The sequence below is a fragment of the Cherax quadricarinatus genome, chromosome 42 (genome assembly GCF_038502225.1).
Source record: "Cherax quadricarinatus isolate ZL_2023a chromosome 42, ASM3850222v1, whole genome shotgun sequence".
Classification (NCBI taxonomy): Eukaryota; Metazoa; Arthropoda; class Malacostraca; order Decapoda; family Parastacidae; genus Cherax; species Cherax quadricarinatus.
The window spans coordinates 18,123,556-18,143,466 of record NC_091333.1 but is presented as its reverse complement, the minus strand read 5'-3'; the positions used below and the strand labels follow the sequence as shown (position 1 = coordinate 18,143,466).

Genomic DNA, 19,911 nt, shown 5'->3' with positions numbered 1-19,911 from the left:
AGGGAAGTTATTCATCTCTACATATTACCTTCTCCCTGCAGCTCTGTCTCATCGTGGTGGACTGCATAGGTGTCATTCTTATTGTTTGTATTGTCACCATTTTTACCCTGAATTCCTTTCTTTTGCCTCCATTTTCTGCTTTTCTTAAATTCATCTATTTTGTCTTTCTGCAGAAATTCCATACTGCATTTCTCTGATTTATGAATGTTTTTTCTTTGTTCTGTAGCACTTGTTTCCTGTTAGCACCTTATCAGTGGGAGCACTTAACATGCAAAACTCCATTTTCTTAAAATTTAGTGTTTCATTTGCCTCTTGGCTCACTCCTGCATTTATAGCCAAGGTGTCCTAACACATCACAATTGTCATTTAGTACTCCTGCATCTATCAGTATATCCCCTGTGTATTTTATGTGTAATTATTTTTATTCTTGCTAATTAAGATAGAATCAATCCCCTTTCTTAATGTATTTTGTATAATTTTGTACTCATTGCAGAATTGGCACTCTTGGCAGTTCATTGCTTAATGGGTTCAGTTTATATTATCAGAAGTGTAATGAATGTGTTTCTTAATCAACAGTAGGCTTGATGAAAGTGAGCTGAGTATGATGGTGGTAGAGGGTACAATAGACCAGCTTGTGGACCAAGAAACAGAGGAAAGTTTTCGAAGAGACCACCGTACCACATCCTCCACGTCTTCTGGACCCTAACCTCTGCCTACATCTTCATGGGTTATTGACTCTCTTACAAACATTGCCAATACAGACTCAACCATGACTGCTGGTAACCACCTGAAGCTACCAACCACCTGCGTTGTAATACCTGTAGCTACTAAATCTATTCAGGGTTGCACCCCTCTACTGCCACTACTATCATGTAGATTATGGGGAGTGTGACTTTAATGCTGTGGTGGCAACAGTTGAGTTATTTCCAGGTAATGGTGGTGTGTTCTAAATGCTCCTTCCATTGAAGTTTTTTGCAAGTATTCCGTATTCTAAACAGGTAATTTTATTATCTACTAAATAAATATACTTGTATGTAAAACGGTGCTTATTTTCTCATGCAATAACTTAACTACAAAATTCTAGGTCACTTAATAGCATGTTTACAATGAGGTATAATCCATCTTAGATTGCCCATAAAAATCCAAGATATACTGCCAGTAATTCCAGTGTTTCATAACACAGCTATATTCAGGGGAGACACTCAACTAAATTTATATATTTAAATACTGTCTGCCTTTATACAATTGTAAAATTTTTACTATCTTAACCAAACCATAATGCATCCAAAGCCCTCCGGACACTTTAGTTACTTTTTGTGCTTATCTTCACCCTTGCTTAATTAATTTTACTTTAGATTAGTTTAGCCTTAATATTCACAAGTGCATTGTTATGTGCCCCTGTTTATTAATTTATAATTTTCTTCACTCCTCATATCATTGCAGAAGTCTTTCACTCTGGTTATTACAGGTAAATACTACACAAATAACCCACACATAAAAGAGAGAAGCTTACTACGACATTTCGGTCCGACTTGGACCATTTACAAAGTCACACTAACCAGAAGTGGAGCAGGACGGCTATATATAGGCAGGAAGAGGTGGTGGTAGTAGTAGTAGTAGTACAAGAATGGTATATAATACCCACAAGATGAAATTAAGACACATGCGCAACACCCGGGCATCCCCATCGTAGATGTTTCGCCATCCAGCCAGCCACTGGATGGCGAAACGCCCACAACAAAGACAACCAGACGCCGCACATGTGTCTTAATTTCATCTTGTCGGTATTATATATCATTCTTGTACTACTACTACTACTACCACCACCTCTTCCTGCCTATATATAGCCGTCCTGCTCCACTTCTGGTTAGTGTGACTTTGTAAATGGTCCAAGTCGGACCGAAACGTCGTCGTAAGCTTCTCTCTTTATGTGCGGGTTATTTGTGTATCGTTACAGTCACAGTATTGTGCCTTTTTTTGTTATTTACAGGTAAATACTCTTAGTAATTTACATCATGATGTACTATTTTCATTTTTTTTATTTGCTCTCCATATTCCAGAACATCCTTGCAAAAGGTTAACTAAATTAAAATATATATCACTAAAAGTACATGTAAGCAAATGGTGGCTGGTATATCCCATTCAAAAGTTAGTCACACAGGAGTACATGCCATATTCAGTACAAGATGTCTTTATCTGTTTATAAATGCATTTTTTTTATTTGCTCCTCTTATTGCTTAGTCTTCAGTTGACTGTGGGGGCAGGATGTTGTTTTTGGTTCCTGCTCTGCATATCTATCTCTTTTTGGTTTTCTCTGTCTGTGTTAGCAAAATAAAAAAAAAACTGATGGTTAGGTTTGAATGAAATTTTGTGGGAACAATGGGCTAATGGCAAGGAGTATTTAACTACATTTTGGAGGATATAAATTATTTGAAACTGTAAAGTGTTGCCATGAAAGCCAAAATCAGCAGTGTGTGGCAGATTTTGCATGTACAGTATCCACAAAAGCAAAAATTTAAGATTTTACTGTTTTTCTTTAACCTTACAATGTTATTATCTCTTTGTATTAAATAAAATCTCACTCCTCATCCGTGTTTCAGCTTGCATCGGGTTTCTTCACACTGTATCTATCTACTGTATATCTTTGATGCCATGTTTCCTTTGGGAACTTCTTTTTCTTAGGTGGTGGCCTCACACTGAATATATTCCAGACATTGCACCTAGCATTAAGCATTACAAAAGTATGAAGCACCACTTGAAGCTTTTGTTAAAAATTTACACATACTGCTTTCCTATCCAACATATAAACAGTATAACCCCCCAAAATTTTAAAACTTGTTCAAGATTTGTTCTTTTCACATGGTGTTTTATAAGTGGATATGTCTCATTTCAGATCAAGTAAATATCAGCTTTAAATACAGTAGGGCCCCCAACTTACAAGATTTTGAGTTACGAAGTTTTTCACAGATGACGTTGGTATTTTGGAACCAACTAATTACTTACAAACAAGGACTCACTCTTCCGATGTCAGGACAACTATGTTATTTTTCTTAAGGATGAATTATATATTTTTCTTGGTTAGTTTTTACCAGACTATGTTCATTTTATGCATATATAGAGTACTCACATTTGTTTGGTAAAAACTGGTTAAGAACTAAAGATTCAGTATTTACTTTGTGTCAATATGTCAGTAGTTTGCTTGTGAAGAAAGACTGGTGGAGGTTGGTAAGGCAGGAAGGTGGGTGGGTTGGCTAGTTGCCAGGATGGTGGCCCCTCTGGCTCTGCACTGCTAGCTGTATTGGTTGTGAACATGTTCAGTAAACAGTTGGACTAAGATACAACAATGCAGTGGCAACACTCTCTCACACTACACACCTATCATCATCACATCACATACCCACACCACCTACCTACTACCCCTAACACCCATACCACCTGCCTACCCCATAACACCCATACCACCTGCCTACCCCTAACACCCATACCACCTGCCTACCCCTAACACCCACACCATCTACACACCCCCAACACTTATACCATCTACCCACCCATAACATCTACATCACCAACCCCTAACACCCACCCACCCATAACACCTACACTACCCACACATCCCTAACACCTACCCAACTATGACAGCTACACCACCTACCCACCCATAACACCAGCACTACCTACATAACCCTAACACCTACACCACCTACCCACCCATAACACCAACACTACCTACACAACCCTAACACCTACACTACCTTCCCACCCATAACACCTACACTACCCACCCTTAACACCTACACCACTTATGACAGCTATACCACCTATTATTATTATTTTTTTTTATTATCACACCGGCCGATTCCCACCAAGGCAGGGTGGCCCGAAAAAGAAAAACTTTCACCATCATTCACTCCATCACTGTCTTGCCAGAAGGGTGCTTTACACTACAGTTTTTAAACTGCAACATTAACACCCCTCCTTCAGAGTGCAGGCACTGTACTTCCCATCTCCAGGACTCAAGTCCGGCCTGCCGGTTTCCCTGAATCCCTTCATAAATGTTACTTTGCTCACACTCCAACAGCACGTCAAGTATTAAAAACCATTTGTCTCCATTCACTCCTATCAAACACGCTCACGCATGCCTGCTGGAAGTCCAAGCCCCTCGCACACAAAACCTCCTTTACCCCCTCCCTCCAACCCTTCCTAGGCCGACCCCTACCCCGCCTTCCTTCCACTACAGACTGATACACTCTTGAAGTCATTCTGTTTCGCTCCATTCTCTCTACATGTCCGAACCACCTCAACAACCCTTCCTCAGCCCTCTGGACAACAGTTTTGGTAATCCCGCACCTCCTCCTAACTTCCAAACTACGAATTCTCTGCATTATATTCACACCACACATTGCCCTCAGACATGACATCTCCACTGCCTCCAGCCTTCTCCTCGCTGCAACATTCATCACCCACGCTTCACACCCATATAAGAGCGTTGGTAAAACTATACTCTCATACATTCCCCTCTTTGCCTCCAAGGACAAAGTTCTTTGTCTCCACAAACTCCTAAGTGCACCACTCACTCTTTTTCCCTCATCAATTCTATGATTCACCTCATCTTTCATAGACCCATCCGCTGACACGTCCACTCCCAAATATCTGAATACGTTCACCTCCTCCATACTCTCTCCCTCCAATCTGATATTCAATCTTTCATCACCTAATCTTTTTGTTATCCTCATAACCTTACTCTTTCCTGTATTCACCTTTAATTTTCTTCTTTTGCACACCCTACCAAATTCATCCACCAATCTCTGCAACTTCTCTTCAGAATCTCCCAAGAGCACAGTGTCATCAGCAAAGAGCAGCTGTGACAACTCCCACTTTGTGTGTGATTCTTTATCTTTTAACTCCACGCCTCTTGCCAAGACCCTCGCATTTACTTCTCTTACAACCCCATCTATAAATATATTAAACAACCACGGTGACATCACACATCCTTGTCTAAGGCCTACTTTTACTGGGAAAAAATATACCACCTACCCACCCATAACACCTACCCACCCATGCCACCTACCCACCCATACCACCTACACCACCCACCCACCCCTAACACACCACATGCCCCTTACATTCAACCACTCTCTCACAAACCTTCTCTTACCCTCTGTTTAGTAGTGAAAAGAAACAGTACTGAATGTAAACTATTGGATAAAATTTCTTTGGAAAAAAGTAGCTGAAATTAGATAGAGAATATAACATCTCAGAAATGCAGTAATTCCTTTTACATTATTTATTGTATGAAAATAATTTCTGAGTACTGAGCATCTGACTATGAATTTTCTGGAATGCATTAACATCATAAGTTGGGGTCCTACTGTACTATCCCTAGTTTGGCCTTAGCTTTGAGAGCTCATTACTCTCACCCAATCACTAAATTTCATCGCCACAGCAAATAATGTATACTTCACATTCATTCATGTCTCACTCTCATCATCAGTTTAATTGTTGTACATAATAACCTCACTCAAGAACATTCCTCTTTAGTCGTAAAAATTATTTTCTATTAATGGTAAATATTGCTTTTAAAATATTTCCAGCTTAGTTTATTTGATGCTTAAGATAACAAGCATCAAATAAATTAGATATAAGATATTGCATTAAAATGCAACATATCAAATAAAGTATTAAATCACTTTTTTTTTTCTTTTTTTAAAGGCTTAAATTTGAAGACTGGACTTTGAGTAATGTTTTAATATACATTGTTGTAGTGTATGTTTTGCATTGATATTGCTATCTTGAGTGTCTCTCCTTATTAGAGCATAAATACCCAAATACTGAAAGTGACAGTAGCTTTCGTACCATTTTCTCAAACCTATGCTTTATCATACTCAGTCCATGGATGATGTGATTGTTAGGATACCAAAGTCTGTACAAGAAAACTTTCAGCAAAGCAGTTATTCCTCTTTACTCACAAGAATTTTTTTTTGGTGTGTAATATTTTTTTTTTACCTTTAATCGTGGAAAGCACTTCAGTATCAATATGGATAAATCTTCATTACCGAAGTGCTGTCTAGAGCAAGACATAGAGTATCATACACAATGCCATAAACAGGTTTGACGCTTTACTGGGGTTGTACTTAATGGCCACCGCTCTCTTATAGGAATATACCTTTTTCACAAAGCTAAATTTTAATACATTTACTTGAGTCATCCAAGGCTGTTGGCCATACTCATCTTGACATAATTTTAATAGGTCATTTTTTTCTGTGCTGTATTATAATCAAAAGATTGTTGATGAAGTATTTGTAGTTTTGTCCGTTCTCCATTGTTCTTGGAGGAGAAAAAGTACAATGAAATGTGTTTGTGTTTTATGTAACATACTGCAGTTTTTACAGAACATTTTGTGTGTTCATTTGTTGCTGCATTTCTTATTTCAATAGTGAAAGTTCTTTAATTATTTTCTTATGTATTTTTCATAAGGAATCTTTGCATGCTGGGCTGGAAGCCAAATATCATCTACAAGGAAGAAAAGTTAGCTTGTAAGCAGTTGTATTTTTATGCAAGTTGGCAGTGAGAGGCAGCTCCTTTATGCCAAGCAGCTGAGGAGCAGCCATATTGGCATATAATTATTTTACTTATGCAGATCTACCAAAGGTTATAGTTCCCCTGGAATGCAATAATGTTGCAATTGTTATTTGCACATTTTAATCTCATTAACAAAGACTCTATCTTGCTAAAACACTGCACTGTCAACAGGAGGCTTTTTGTGTAGAACCCTTGCTGCTTCCTGGTCTGAGCTGGCCATCCTATGCATTAAAGACCAACAGTCAAATGATAATAATACTTAATTATTACAATGGCTCTTTCTGTTTCTTGAAAGCCACTTACATGTTGTTACCAGAAAGTATGTGGGGGTGTTTTTAGCTTTCTACTTCTCTTAATAGGATTACTCCCAAGCTTTGGTGGCAACTTAATTCCACATTATCATGTTTATGAATTTCTTCACTGTTTCCATGTATTTGGATGTGAGAGTTCTTAGTGTCTTATCATTGTGTTGACATTAAGTGTAAACTTACAGTCATTCAAATATTTATTAATAATAGATCTCATGCAAGTCCCAGCCAGAAGCAAATAATGTTATAGGACTTATTGTGCAGTTGAGCCTGAGCAAGTGTTTGGTAGAATTTTTATAAATAGGAAACCCAGTGAAACTTTTTATATGATAATTTTAGAAAGCATAGGTTTGATATGTATACAAAGTGATCCGATGTTTCTGTATAGCTGTGGTATTGGCTGTTTGTTTTCCTTGTGATTGAGGCATCTAGCCTTATGTTAATTTTTATTCCCAAAGGTTTATATAATTAATAATTCAGATGCTCTGGGCTGCAGTAGTGTGTATCACAAAGAAGACAGGCATTTGGCTGATTATGCTTAAATGTATATTTTTTTTATGTGTTCAATTTTGAGCAGTTGTAATTTATGGGTACTGCCGCCTTGGAGATGGCATCACGTGTGTTATATTATTATTAAGTATATTTAATTTAGATGTTCAAGTTTTCCATTTGCCTTGAGAAGGGAAAGGAATAATTTTGTTATATCATACCAGGGCTGTTAATTAGGAGCCAAATATATATTAGTTGTTAAAATGAAAATAATAGCACAAGAAAATTATATTGTAAACATGATGAGTACAAATTCATTAGATGTACATATTTTACAGAAGTACTATATAGATACATGTATTGAGATATTCTATCAGTTGTGACTTTCACCATGACCAATATTCACTGTGATGAGGGAATTTGTAAGTGTATTTAAGGCAGTTTTCACCATGATTGGGAACTTGAAGCACAATATTCCTCACAGAGATTAATAGTTAAATATTTGATATAAACAGTGTTATCTGTAATTAAAACATCACATACATAAGTTATGCTTCTACTTTGTAAGTTTGTCACATTTTGTACACATTGTACATGACTAATGGATGATGTCACCATAATTCAGTATTAACATAAACAGATATACTGCATCTGATTACATGAATAGCATTATATTTTGTTATAGAACAGCATGTGTTGAACTGTGTAACTACCTATTTGTAATTACTGGTTTGTGATTACATGAGTAGAGCTACACATGTACATGTGGGAGGGAGTGTGCATTTGTGTAGCGTGTGCATGCATGTGGGTGTGTATGTGTATGTTTGATTACCTATTTTAGTACAAGAGTAGAGCTATGATTGTAGTTTTTTTTTATAGATATTTTTAAAATTTCCAGTGGTTGTGGCACATACTACCTCCTTTTGGAGCCCATTCCAGCTATCTGCCATGCTTTTTTGAATTTGTGGCCTCTTATCCTCTCTATTGCTTTTTCCATTAAATTTTCATTACCTTATCTGTTTTCTCATATCCTTTTGTGGACATAAATGGTTATTGCATCTCTTTTCTTCTTGTCTTATGAGGGTATTTTTCAGTGCCTTCAGTTTTCGTAATTCATTTTTATTAACTCAGGAATCCATTTTGTTACAGGTCCTTAGACTTTTTCTATTTTTATACAGGCGAGCATCATTATTCCAAACTTGTCTTAACCAGGAGCTTTTTGGAACGACCAAAATTCCTGTATGAATGAATATTGTGAGTTTATACCAAACAGCAGTATTTGAAAAATTTAAGTGTAAATAGCACTCAGTAAGAAATATGTCCTCATTCAAATATACAGTATTTAGCTACTTACAGGTGTTGTGAAACATCTAAGCATTATCTGGAGTAAGCATGGGAACTGTGTAATTATGGCATAATGTGTGAACAAGTGACTGCTGCTCAAAATATACACTAGGGTAGAGACCGCTGAAAATGTTACGTACCCACTTCCGTTGGTTACAGATAATATATTGCTTATATGGTATAAAAGGCAGTGTGAGAATTGCATATTTATAGCATAATACAAGCAAGAATGGCTGCTGATCAGAGCATTGATTTACACTCTGTCACTTGACACTGCAACATCTCAATAAGTTAGGCTTAAAATCCTATTATACTTGACCTCTTCCAAACATTTTGGTAAGGCATTATCTGAAGTAGAAGTTGTGGGAACTGCATATTCATTATAAATTTCACATTAAAGCAAGCACTAATGCTGTTTTAATAAATTTAGTACGTATATCACAGCATCATTGTTACCTTCTGCTGACATGGAGCATCATCCGCAATGTTTTGATCCGTTTCATCTTGAAAAATTCATATTTTTATGAAAAGTGTAAAGAAGCTGTGGGAATTTGTGACTTAGGTTGCACCACTCATCACTCCCTCACCACTCAACCCTCCCTAACCATCCTCCACTTTTCTTTCATTACTCTGTTCCTTATCACTACCTAGAGTAGAGACTAGGAGTAGTTATTAGATGAAAGTCAATGTAAATGAGACAAATTTACATGTACATTTACACTGGTGCATGTAATGACCATCCTCCCTCCTGCCTCACTTCCTCTTCACATACACAAACACATACATACTAGAGGCTTGTACTCTTTAAGAAGCAAGGGTGTTCACCCTATGAAAAATTCTTCCCTTCAGAATTAAATTATCTATTTTAGTTAAATATTATTTAATTGTATGAAACTCTGTCCTTGTGGTACTCAACATGGGATCTGTATTATTGTCTGCTCTCTTGCAGGGTAAAATAATGTAACACTCCCAGGCATAAGATGAAAACTGTAAATTTAAATTATGTTACATAACTTTTCCCAAATTTATATACAGTGCTTGTCATTAAAATATGTTGGCCCACTCTCAAACCATGATCACAAACTATAGAAATAAAAAAAACATTATGTATTTACCAGTGATTTAGTATTTTGTAGGTCGTCCCTTGCTCATTAGGACATCCTTCAACCATCTAGAAAGCGATTCACATAAATTCTTGACAATTTTACATGGTAAAGTCTCCCATGACTTGCAAATGGTGACTCCAGTCATAGGGTGAACTGATGTTCTTTCCCTGTAACTTCATCACAGCCCAGAGGTTCTAAGTGGGGGTTCAAGTTTGGCCAGTCATCGAAAAAGGGTACTTCACAGTCACAAAGGCACTGAACAACTGATTTAGTCCCTTGTGGCTTAACGCTTCTTTTTGATTATAATAATAACTGATTTAGTGAACTGGTAAGGAGCACTATCTTGCATAAAAATCTTTGCACCACACTGTGAAAGATTCGGGCCAATGATCACAGAGCAATTCTGAATAGTTGTATGGGTTCATATGTTGTTGTTTGGGTAGTATAGTTAACTCACCAACACTTTTAGAACTAAAACAAGAAAAACTGATTAGAGATTCAGGGTGTTTTGTGGTACCACAAGTATAGCATGGTTCAAAGGGATTGCTACCTGGGCACCTGTACGTGTTCCCGCAACAGTTACGGGTCACTGTTAAAGTGGCTTCATCACTCAAAGAACCTTACTCTGTTCTTTTGTCCATGTTTGATTTAACAGTGCTAGTAGACACATTATGAAGCAGTTCTGGATTCTTTTTTTTTTTTTTAAATCTTCTGTGCAGTCTTTCTCGGTTTGGTCTCAAGCTGTCACTTTTTTATAATAACATATGTGGGGAAATTTTTCTAGACTTCCTGGGATGTGCTTTTGGTGTGGGCATGTCATCACTACTGTCCTCATGGAACTGACACAATCAGTTTCTCACTGAATGCTCACACACGCCAATGGCTTCACATATATCCTTCATTTGATGGCTTGCCTCATGTAATCTGTGCAATTGTCTCTCATATCAGAAACTTATTCTTGCCAATATTAATTCATTTATAGCTGAAAATGTCCAGCAAACTCAGTACAGTACGGCCCTACTTTACGGTGTTTCGCCTTACAGCATTCCACTAACATGGACATCTCAAATTATGACAAAACTCACTATACGGCTCCCCCCACCTGACTCTCTAACGCGGTCACCACACACCACCCGGTTTGTTTATATTCTCCGTGAGCACCACATCTCCATTATGTCTGGAAACTTCCCAGAATTTCAAGTGCTTTAAAGTTATTGCATATTTTATATGTACTCTGATAATTGTACTTACGTACCTGTACCTAAATACACTTACACACTGTGCAGGTACACAGTAACCTTTAACCCTTAAACCATCCAAATGTAGATCTACGTTCATACGCGTAGCGCTCTGAACGTAGATCTACGTTCAATTTTGCATTTTCACGTAAAAAACAATCTACGTTCGGAGCGCTATGCGTATAAATGTAGATCTACGTTTGGACAGTTTAAGGGTTAAACTGTCCAAACGTAGGTCTACATTTATACGTGTAGTGCTCTGACCTTGATTTTCTCCATTTGAAAGTATGTAAAAATAAAACATAGCTCTACATTTGGACAGTTTAAGGGTTAAAATATAACTAGACACCATATTAATAATAATAATAATCTCTGGGGCGCATTAAATATCATATGTTACTTTAATATAGATATTTCCATTAATCCATCTGTGATTTTTTTTCAAAATCATATAAAAAACATGCTATATAACATATAAACATGATACATACACCCAGAGTAGAATAAATCTGAAAAAACACGAGATGTGTTAGCCGCCCAGCTTGTTGGCGGTGATGACAAAAATTGTTTCCTCTAGTCCATACCACCACCACCACTCGTAGGTATGGAGCGCTTTAAATGTCATATATTATGTTAATACAGACATTTTCATTAATGCCTTTCATATGCACTAACATGAAGGCAACTTGTACAATGTAAATGATTATATTGTGGGGTAAATGCTTCACCAACTCATGCAGATGTACTTTTATGAACAAAAACTGGACAGGTATTAATACTTGTGTGAACAAGTGACTCCCCTTATGGCTCAGTCTTGTTTGTTTACATTCTGTGTCATATATTTTGTGAAGGTATGGTGTGGGAGCTATCTCACCTGACTTTTTTTTTTATAATAATCAATACTCGCCCCACACCCTACAGTAAGACTACAAATATTTTAAAGTAAGTAATGAGTGTACTGTATATGCATTTCATCACACGGGACGCTGTCAATGACGTATATTGCTTGTGGGTGGGGTGGCTAGGTGGGCCACCCCATCCACACACAATAAATACTAATCACTTCTCACCTTACATTAAGACTACAAATATTTTAAGGCAAGTAATGAGTGTACTGTGTGTGTATTTTACTTTTTATTGTTTTTTACTGCCTAATTTTACTATTAACCCTTAAATGGTCCAAACGTATATATGTATACGTTTTTTCAACATCTGAAAGTATGTAAAAAAATGTAGATCTTTTTTTTTTTGTTTTACATGTGAAAACGTGTAAAAAAAACTTTTATCTATATTTTTTTGTTATATTTGAAAATATGTAAAAAAAAGTAGATCTACTTTTGTAGCACTACGAATTTGAACGTCGATCTGTTTGGGCCGTTTAAGGGTTAACTTAATACAGCCTCTCCTCACTTACCAACGTACTCGTTTACTGACAACTCAGAATTACGATGGGCTCTCCAAGTCATTATTGTATGCTGTATGAGAACTTGGGTCATAGAAACGGGCAGTGTAGCATCTCAGCGTCAAGCATTCCAGTCTCCTTCCTTCAGCCACTCAGCGTACTAGCTTTTAAAGTCTCCAAGACTACATATTTGTTCAAATTTGTACTTTATTGTGCACCCCAAGTGCAGCAGCACTTGGAAGAGGAAAATGGAAGAAATACAAAAGAAGTTCACAGTAAAGGGGTTAGCTGGTGTGTTCGTCTGTGTGTTAACATTCTCTGTCTCTCCTGGCAGCTTAGGTAATTAAGAAATGACTAAATGTAGTGAACAAGGTATGTCAATAGTAATAATAATAATGATAATACAGCCTCTCCTCACTTACCGACGTACTCGTTTACTGAGTTATGACAGGCTCTCTGTCAAGTTGTTACTGTATACTGTATGAGAACTTGGGTCATGAACAGGCAGTGCAGCATCTCAGCGTCAAGCATCTTAATCTCCTTCCTACAGCCACTCAGTACAATAACTTTCACAGTCTCCAAGACTACATCTTTCTTTCAACACACCGGCCGTATCCCACCGAGGCAGGGTGGCCCAAAAGGAGAAACGAAAGTTTCTCCTTGTACATTTAGTAAGGAGAAGGGGTTACTAGCCCCTTGCTCCCGGCATTTTAGCCGCCTCTTACAACACGCATGGCTTACGGAGGAAGAATTCTGTTCCACTTCCACTTTCCTGTTGTTTTTTTACTTGGAAGAGGAAAATGGAAGAAGTACAAAAGAAGTTCATTGCAAAGGGGTTAGTGATGCATCTCAGCATCAAGCAATCTCCAAGACTACATATTTCATCTATAAATTTGGTTAGAAGTGCAGCAGCACTTCGAAGAGGAAAAACAAGAGGAAAATGGAAGAAGTACAAAAGAAGTTCACAGTAAAGGGGTTAGCTGGTATGTTCGTATGCGTGTTGTGTTCGTATGTGTGTTTACATTCTCAGTGTATCATGGCAGCTTAAGAAATGATTAAAATCTATGAGCAAGGTATGTCAATTGTAATAATAATAATTAATAATAGTGGACGTGTCAGCGGATGGGTCTATGAAAGATGAGGTGAATCATAGAATTGATGAGGGAAAAAGAGTGAGTGGTGCACTTAGGAGTCTGTGGAGACAAAGAACTTTGTCCTTGGAGGCAAAGAGGGGAATGTATGAGAGTATAGTTTTACCAACGCTCTTATATGGGTGTGAAGCGTGGGTGATGAATGTTGCAGCGAGGAGAAGGCTGGAGGCAGTGGAGATGTCATGTCTGAGGGCAATGTGTGGTGTGAATATAATGCAGAGAATTCGTAGTTTGGAAGTTAGGAGGAGGTGCGGGATTACCAAAACTGTTGTCCAGAGGGCTGAGGAAGGGCTGAGGTGGTTCGGACATGTAGAGAGAATGGAGCGAAACAGAATGACTTCAAGAGTGTATCAGTCTGTAGTGGAAGGAAGGCGGGGTAGGGGTCGGCCTAGGAAAGGTTAGAGGGAGGGGGTAAAGGAGGTTTTGTGTTCGAGGGGCTTGGACTTCCAGCAGGCATGCGTGAGCGTGTTTGATAGGAGTGAATGGAGACAAATGGTTTTTAATACTTGACGTGCTGTTGGAGTGTGAGCAAAGTAACATTTATGAAGGGATTCAGGGAAACCGGCAGGCCGGACTTGAGTCCTGGAGATGGGAAGTACAGCGCCTGCACTCTGAAGGAGGGGTGTTAATGTTGCAGTTTAAAAACTGTAGTGTAAAGCACCCTTCTGGCAAGACAGTGATGGAGTGAATGATGGTGAAAGTTTTTCTTTTTCGGGCCACCCTGCCTTGGTGGGAATCGGCCAGTGTGATAATAAATAATAATAAATAATTACTCTGGGGTGTTTTAAATGTCAACTACCAAACCTACACGAAATACTTATGACGTTTCAAGTGCTTCAGATCGATTACTATTTTTATTATAAATTATTATAATAAACATTATTATCTTATTTATTACTATAATAATAATAAACATTTTTTCTTATGTCAACAGTGATCTAGGAGTGTTTCCCCTGATGTAAACACCGTTTTCTTTCGTTATAGACCTGAGGTACATCAGAGAAAATATATTCATCTTATCGCAGAGCAGCAGCCTCCACCTCTACCCCATTCACATAATATGGCATATGTTATTCATTTCAGTGTCTTTATTACAGTTCTAGGGTATTTATTTTGTTTCTTGTATCAATTTGGAATAAGTGTAATAGACAGATAACCTTTATTACTAATATTAGCATAGTTACACAACATTTTATTAGCGCCATGGCTAACATCTGACGCCGATGATGACTAACCAGATACTGAATGCTATTGCTTGCCTCTCCCTCTCTCATTTAGCTCCTCCTCCCAGGGTTGGTGCCATACTAGTACACATAAATTCTAGCGGCTTCAAATTAAGCAGGAAACAGCTGGTAGGCCTAGATGTGAGAGAATGGGTGTGCATGGTCGGTGTGCGCAGTAAAAAAAATTCTGGGATCCAGTGGCGCATTGTGGGAATGCCATTTTAGTAGACCTTGTTCACCATGCCTCGCGGTAAGAAGCTCCTCACTCCTCGGCGAATCATGACACTTTTGTTCCCCAGTGACACTTCTAATACAGATGGAAGTGCCAGTGAAGATGAGTTTCAAGGTTTTGGTGAGGTTGTGACTGAAACTAATGACCATAATACCGATAATAGTGAGGAAAACCCAGACGCCCCTCAGCCTTCCACCTCTGCTGCTGGGCCGTCTTGTTCACGTTCAGTTGTACCAGAATCAAAGAGGAAACTCCTATTTTCCCAAATCCCAGACTCGGATGTGATGATAGTGATAGTGAATATGAACTACAAGCTCTTGAAAACAGTTCCAGTAGTGATAGTGAAGTGGAATATTCTCCAGTGAAGCGTCAGTATATACGACGATATATATACTCTGGTAGTGTGCCATATGCTATTCCAAGGGGAAGGAGTAGATCTCGGAGTACATCCCGTGGCTGTACAACAGGAACAGACAGTGAAAATGAAGATGACAGTGTTGCAATTGGGATGGAAAATGTGCATGGTGGTGGTAGTGGTGGTGCCAGCCGTGAGGCACCAGCAGTGGGCCATGCTGCCACCCACGCTGCTGCCTCAGCTGATCTACAACAAAGGCCACCATCCCCCGCCCACCCACTACACCAACCTCCACAACCACAACAACCTGTCAATATCCAGTACCCACCAGCAGACTGCACCTGGGATTGGCAGGAAGCTGCCAATTTTGTTCCCAATCCCAACAGGTCCTTCTGAAGTCTCACTAGTAATTTCATCATTAAAAAACAATCATGTATAAAAAAGCAGCTCATGTGCTGTCTACCATTATTGCAACACTATTTAACAAATCTGTTGAATCTTCAACATTCCCATCCACACTCAAGATGGCAAGGGTCACCCCGATCCTCAAAGATGGCGATCCTACAGAACTAAATAACTACAGACCAGTATCTAACTTGCTTTTGCTCTCTTTTATTATATTATTATTGTCAAAGAAAGTGCTAAACCTGCAAGGGCCATGCAGCACTGGCCTTTGCTCTCTAAAATCTTCAAAAATAAATATATATATATATTTTATTTTTTATTATCACACTGGCCGATTCCCACCAAGGCAGGGTGGCCTGAAAAAGAAAAACTTTCACCATCATTCACTCCATCACTGTCTTGCCAGAAGGGTGCTTTACACTACAGTTTAAACTGCAACATTAACACCCCTCCTTCAGAGTGCAGGCACTTTACTTCCCATCTCCAGGACTCAAGTCCGGCCTGCCAGTTTCCCTGAATCCCTTCATAAATGTTACTTTGCTCACACTCCAACAGCACGTCAAGTATTAAAAACCATTTGTCTCCATTTACTCCTATCAAACACGCTCACGCATGCCTGCTGGAAGTCCAAGCCCCTCGCACACAAAACCTCCTTTACCCCCTCCCTCCAACCTTTCCTAGGCCAACCCCTACCCTGCCTTCCTTCCACTACAGACTGATACACTCTTGAAGTCACTCTGTTTCGCTCCATTCTCTCTACATGTCTGAACCACCTCAACAACCCTTCCTCAGCCCTCTGGACAACAGTTTTGGTAATCCCGCACCTCCTCCTAACTTCCAAACTACGAATTCTCTGCATTATATTCACACCACACATTGCCCTCAGACATGACATCTCCACTGCCTCCAGCCTTCTCCTCGCTGCAACATTCATGACCCATGCTTCACACCCATATAAGAGCATTGGTAAAACTATACTCTCATACATTCCCCTCTTTGCCTCCAAGAACAAAGTTCTTTGTCTCCATAGACTCCTAAGTGCACCACTCACCCTTTTCCCCTCATCAGTTCTATGATTCACCTCATCTTTCATAGACCCATCCGCTGACACATCCACTCCCAAATATCTGAATACATTCACCTCCTCCATACTCTCTCTTTCCAATCTGATATCCAATCTTTCATCACCTAATCTTTTTGTTATCCTCATTACCTTACTCTTTCCTGTATTCACTTTTAATTTTCTTCTTTTGCACACCCTACCAAATTCATCCACCAATCTCTGCAGCTTCTCTTCAGAATCTCCCAAGAGCACAGTGTCATCAGCAAAGAGCAACTGTGACAACTCCCACTTTGTGTGATTCTTTATCTTTTAACTCCACGCCTCTTGCCAAGACCCTCGCATTTACTTCTCTTACACCCCATCTATAAATATATTAAACAACCACGGTGACATCACACATCCTTGTCTAAGGCCTACTTTTACTGGGAAATAATTTCCCTCTTTCCTACATACTCTAACTTGAGCCTCACTATCCTCGTAAAAACTCTTCACTGCTTTCAGTAACCTACCTCCCACACCATACACCTGCAACATCTGCCACACTGCCCCCCTATCCACCCTGTCATTACGCCTTTTCCAAATCCATAAATGCCACAAAGAACTCTTTAGCCTTATCTAAATACTGTTCACTTATATGTTTCACTGTAAACACCTGGTCCACACACCCCTACCTTTCCTAAAGCCTCCTTGTTCATCTGCTATCTTATTCTCCATCTTACTCTTAATTCTTTCAATAATAACTCTACCATACACTTTACCAGGTATACTCAACAGACTTATCCCCCTATAATTTTTGCACTCTCTTTTGTCCCCTTTGCCTTTATACAAAGGAACTATGCATGCTCTCTGCCAATCCCTAGGTACCTTACCCTCTTCCATACATTTATTAAATAATTGCACCAACCACTCCAAAACTATATCCCCACCTGCTTTTAACATTTCTATCTTTATCCCATCAATCCTGGCTGCCTTACCCCCTTTCATTTTACCTACTGCCTCACGAACTTCCCCCACACTCACAACTGGCTCTTCCTCACTCCTACAAGATGTTATTCCTCCTTGCCCTATACACGAAATCACAGCTTCCCTATCTTCATCAACATTTAACAATTCCTCAAAATATTCCCTCCATCTTCCCAATACCTCTAACTCTCCATTTAATAACTCTCCTCTCCTATTTTTAACTGACAGCTATTGGAGGATAGATGGGCTAATGAGAGCATAGGCAATGGGGTCGAAGAGGTATGGGGTAGTTTTAAAAATGTAGTGTTAGTGTTCAGCAGAAGTTTGTGGTTACAGGAAAGTGGGTGCGGGAGGGAAGAGGAGCGATTGGTGGAATGATGATGTAAAGAGAGTAGTAAGGGAGAAAAGGTTAGCATATGAGAAGTTTTTGCAAAGTAGAAGTGATGCAAGGAGGGAAGAGTATATGGAGAAAAAGAGAGAGGTTAAGAGAGTGGTGAAGCAATGTAAAAAGAGAGCAAATGAGAGAGTGGGTGAGATGTTATCAACAAATTTTGTTGAAAATAAGAAAAAGTTTTGGAGTGAGATAAGTTAAGGAAGCCTAGAGAACAGATGGATTTGTCAGTTAAAATAAATATATATATATATATATATATATATATATATATATATATATATATATATATATATATTTATATATATATATTTATATATATTATATATATATATTATATATATATATATTATATATATATATATATATATTATATTTTTTTTTTTTTTTCAACAAGTCGGCCGTCTCCCACCGAGGCAGGGTGACCCAAAAAAAGAAAGAAAATCCCCAAAAAGAAAATACTTTCATCATCATTCAACACTTTCACCACACTCGCACATTATCACTGTTTTTGCAGAGGTGCTCAGAATACAACAGTCTAGAAGCATACACATATAAAGATACACAACATATCCCTCCAAACTGCCAATATCCCAAACCCCTCCTTTAAAGTGCAGGCATTGTACTTCCCATTTCCAGGACTCAAGTCCGACTATATGAAAATAACCGGTTTCCCTGAATCCCTTCACTAAATATTACCCTGCTCACACTCCAACAGTGGACCCCCGCATAACGATCACCTCCGAATGTGACCAATTATGTAAGTGTATTTATGTAAGTGCGTTTGTACGTGTATGTTTGGGGGTCTGAAATGGACTAATCTACTTCACAATATTCCTTATGGGAATAAATTCGGTCAGTACTGGCACCTGAACATACTTATGGAGTGAAAAAATATCGTTAACCGGGGGTCCACTGTATATATATATATATATATATATTTTTTTTTCAACAAGTCGGCCGTCTCCCACCGAGGCAGGGTGACCCAAAAAAGAAAGAAAATCCCCAAAAAGAAAATACTTTCATCATCATTCAACACTTTCACCACACTCGCACATTATCACTGTTTTTGCAGAGGTGCTCAGAATACAACAGTCTAGAAGCATACACATATAAAGATACACAACATATCCCTCCAAACTGCCAATATCCCAAACCCCTCCTTTAAAGTGCAGGCATTGTACTTCCCATTTCCAGGACTCAAGTCCGACTATATGAAAATAACCGGTTTCCCTGAATCCCTTCACTAAATATTACCCTGCTCACACTCCAACAGATCGTCAGGTCCCAAGTATCATTCGTCTCCATTCACTCCTATCTAACACGCTCACGCACGCTTGCTGGAAGTCCAAGCCCCTTACCCACAAAACCTCCTTTACCCCCTCTCTCCAACCCTTTCGAGGACGACCCCTACCCCGCCTTCCTTCCCCTATAGATTTATATGCTTTCCATGTCATTCTACTTTGATCCATTCTCTCTAAATGACCAAACCACCTCAACAACCCCTCTTCTGCCCTCTGACTAATACTTTTATTAACTCCACACCTTCTCCTAATTTCCACACTCCGAATTTTCTGCATAATATTTACACCACACATTGCCCTTAAACAGGACATCTCCACTGCCTCCAACCGTCTCCTCGCTGCTGCATTTACCACCCAA

At 38.8% G+C, this 19,911-nt stretch overlaps 1 protein-coding gene across 1 annotated transcript in view; it reads left to right on the top strand.

The window, feature by feature from the left end:
* Positions 1 to 2,524, top strand: part of LOC128695714 (probable serine/threonine-protein kinase tsuA) — a 31,259-nt gene extending 28,735 nt beyond the window's left edge. Inside the window, exon 4 of the mRNA XM_070093375.1 lies at positions 577 to 2,524. Coding sequence (XP_069949476.1) covers positions 577 to 706 — 130 coding nt within the window. The 3' untranslated portion in view covers positions 707 to 2,524. The remainder of the gene's footprint in view (positions 1 to 576) is intronic.
* Positions 2,525 to 19,911: the final 17,387 nt, after the last annotated feature.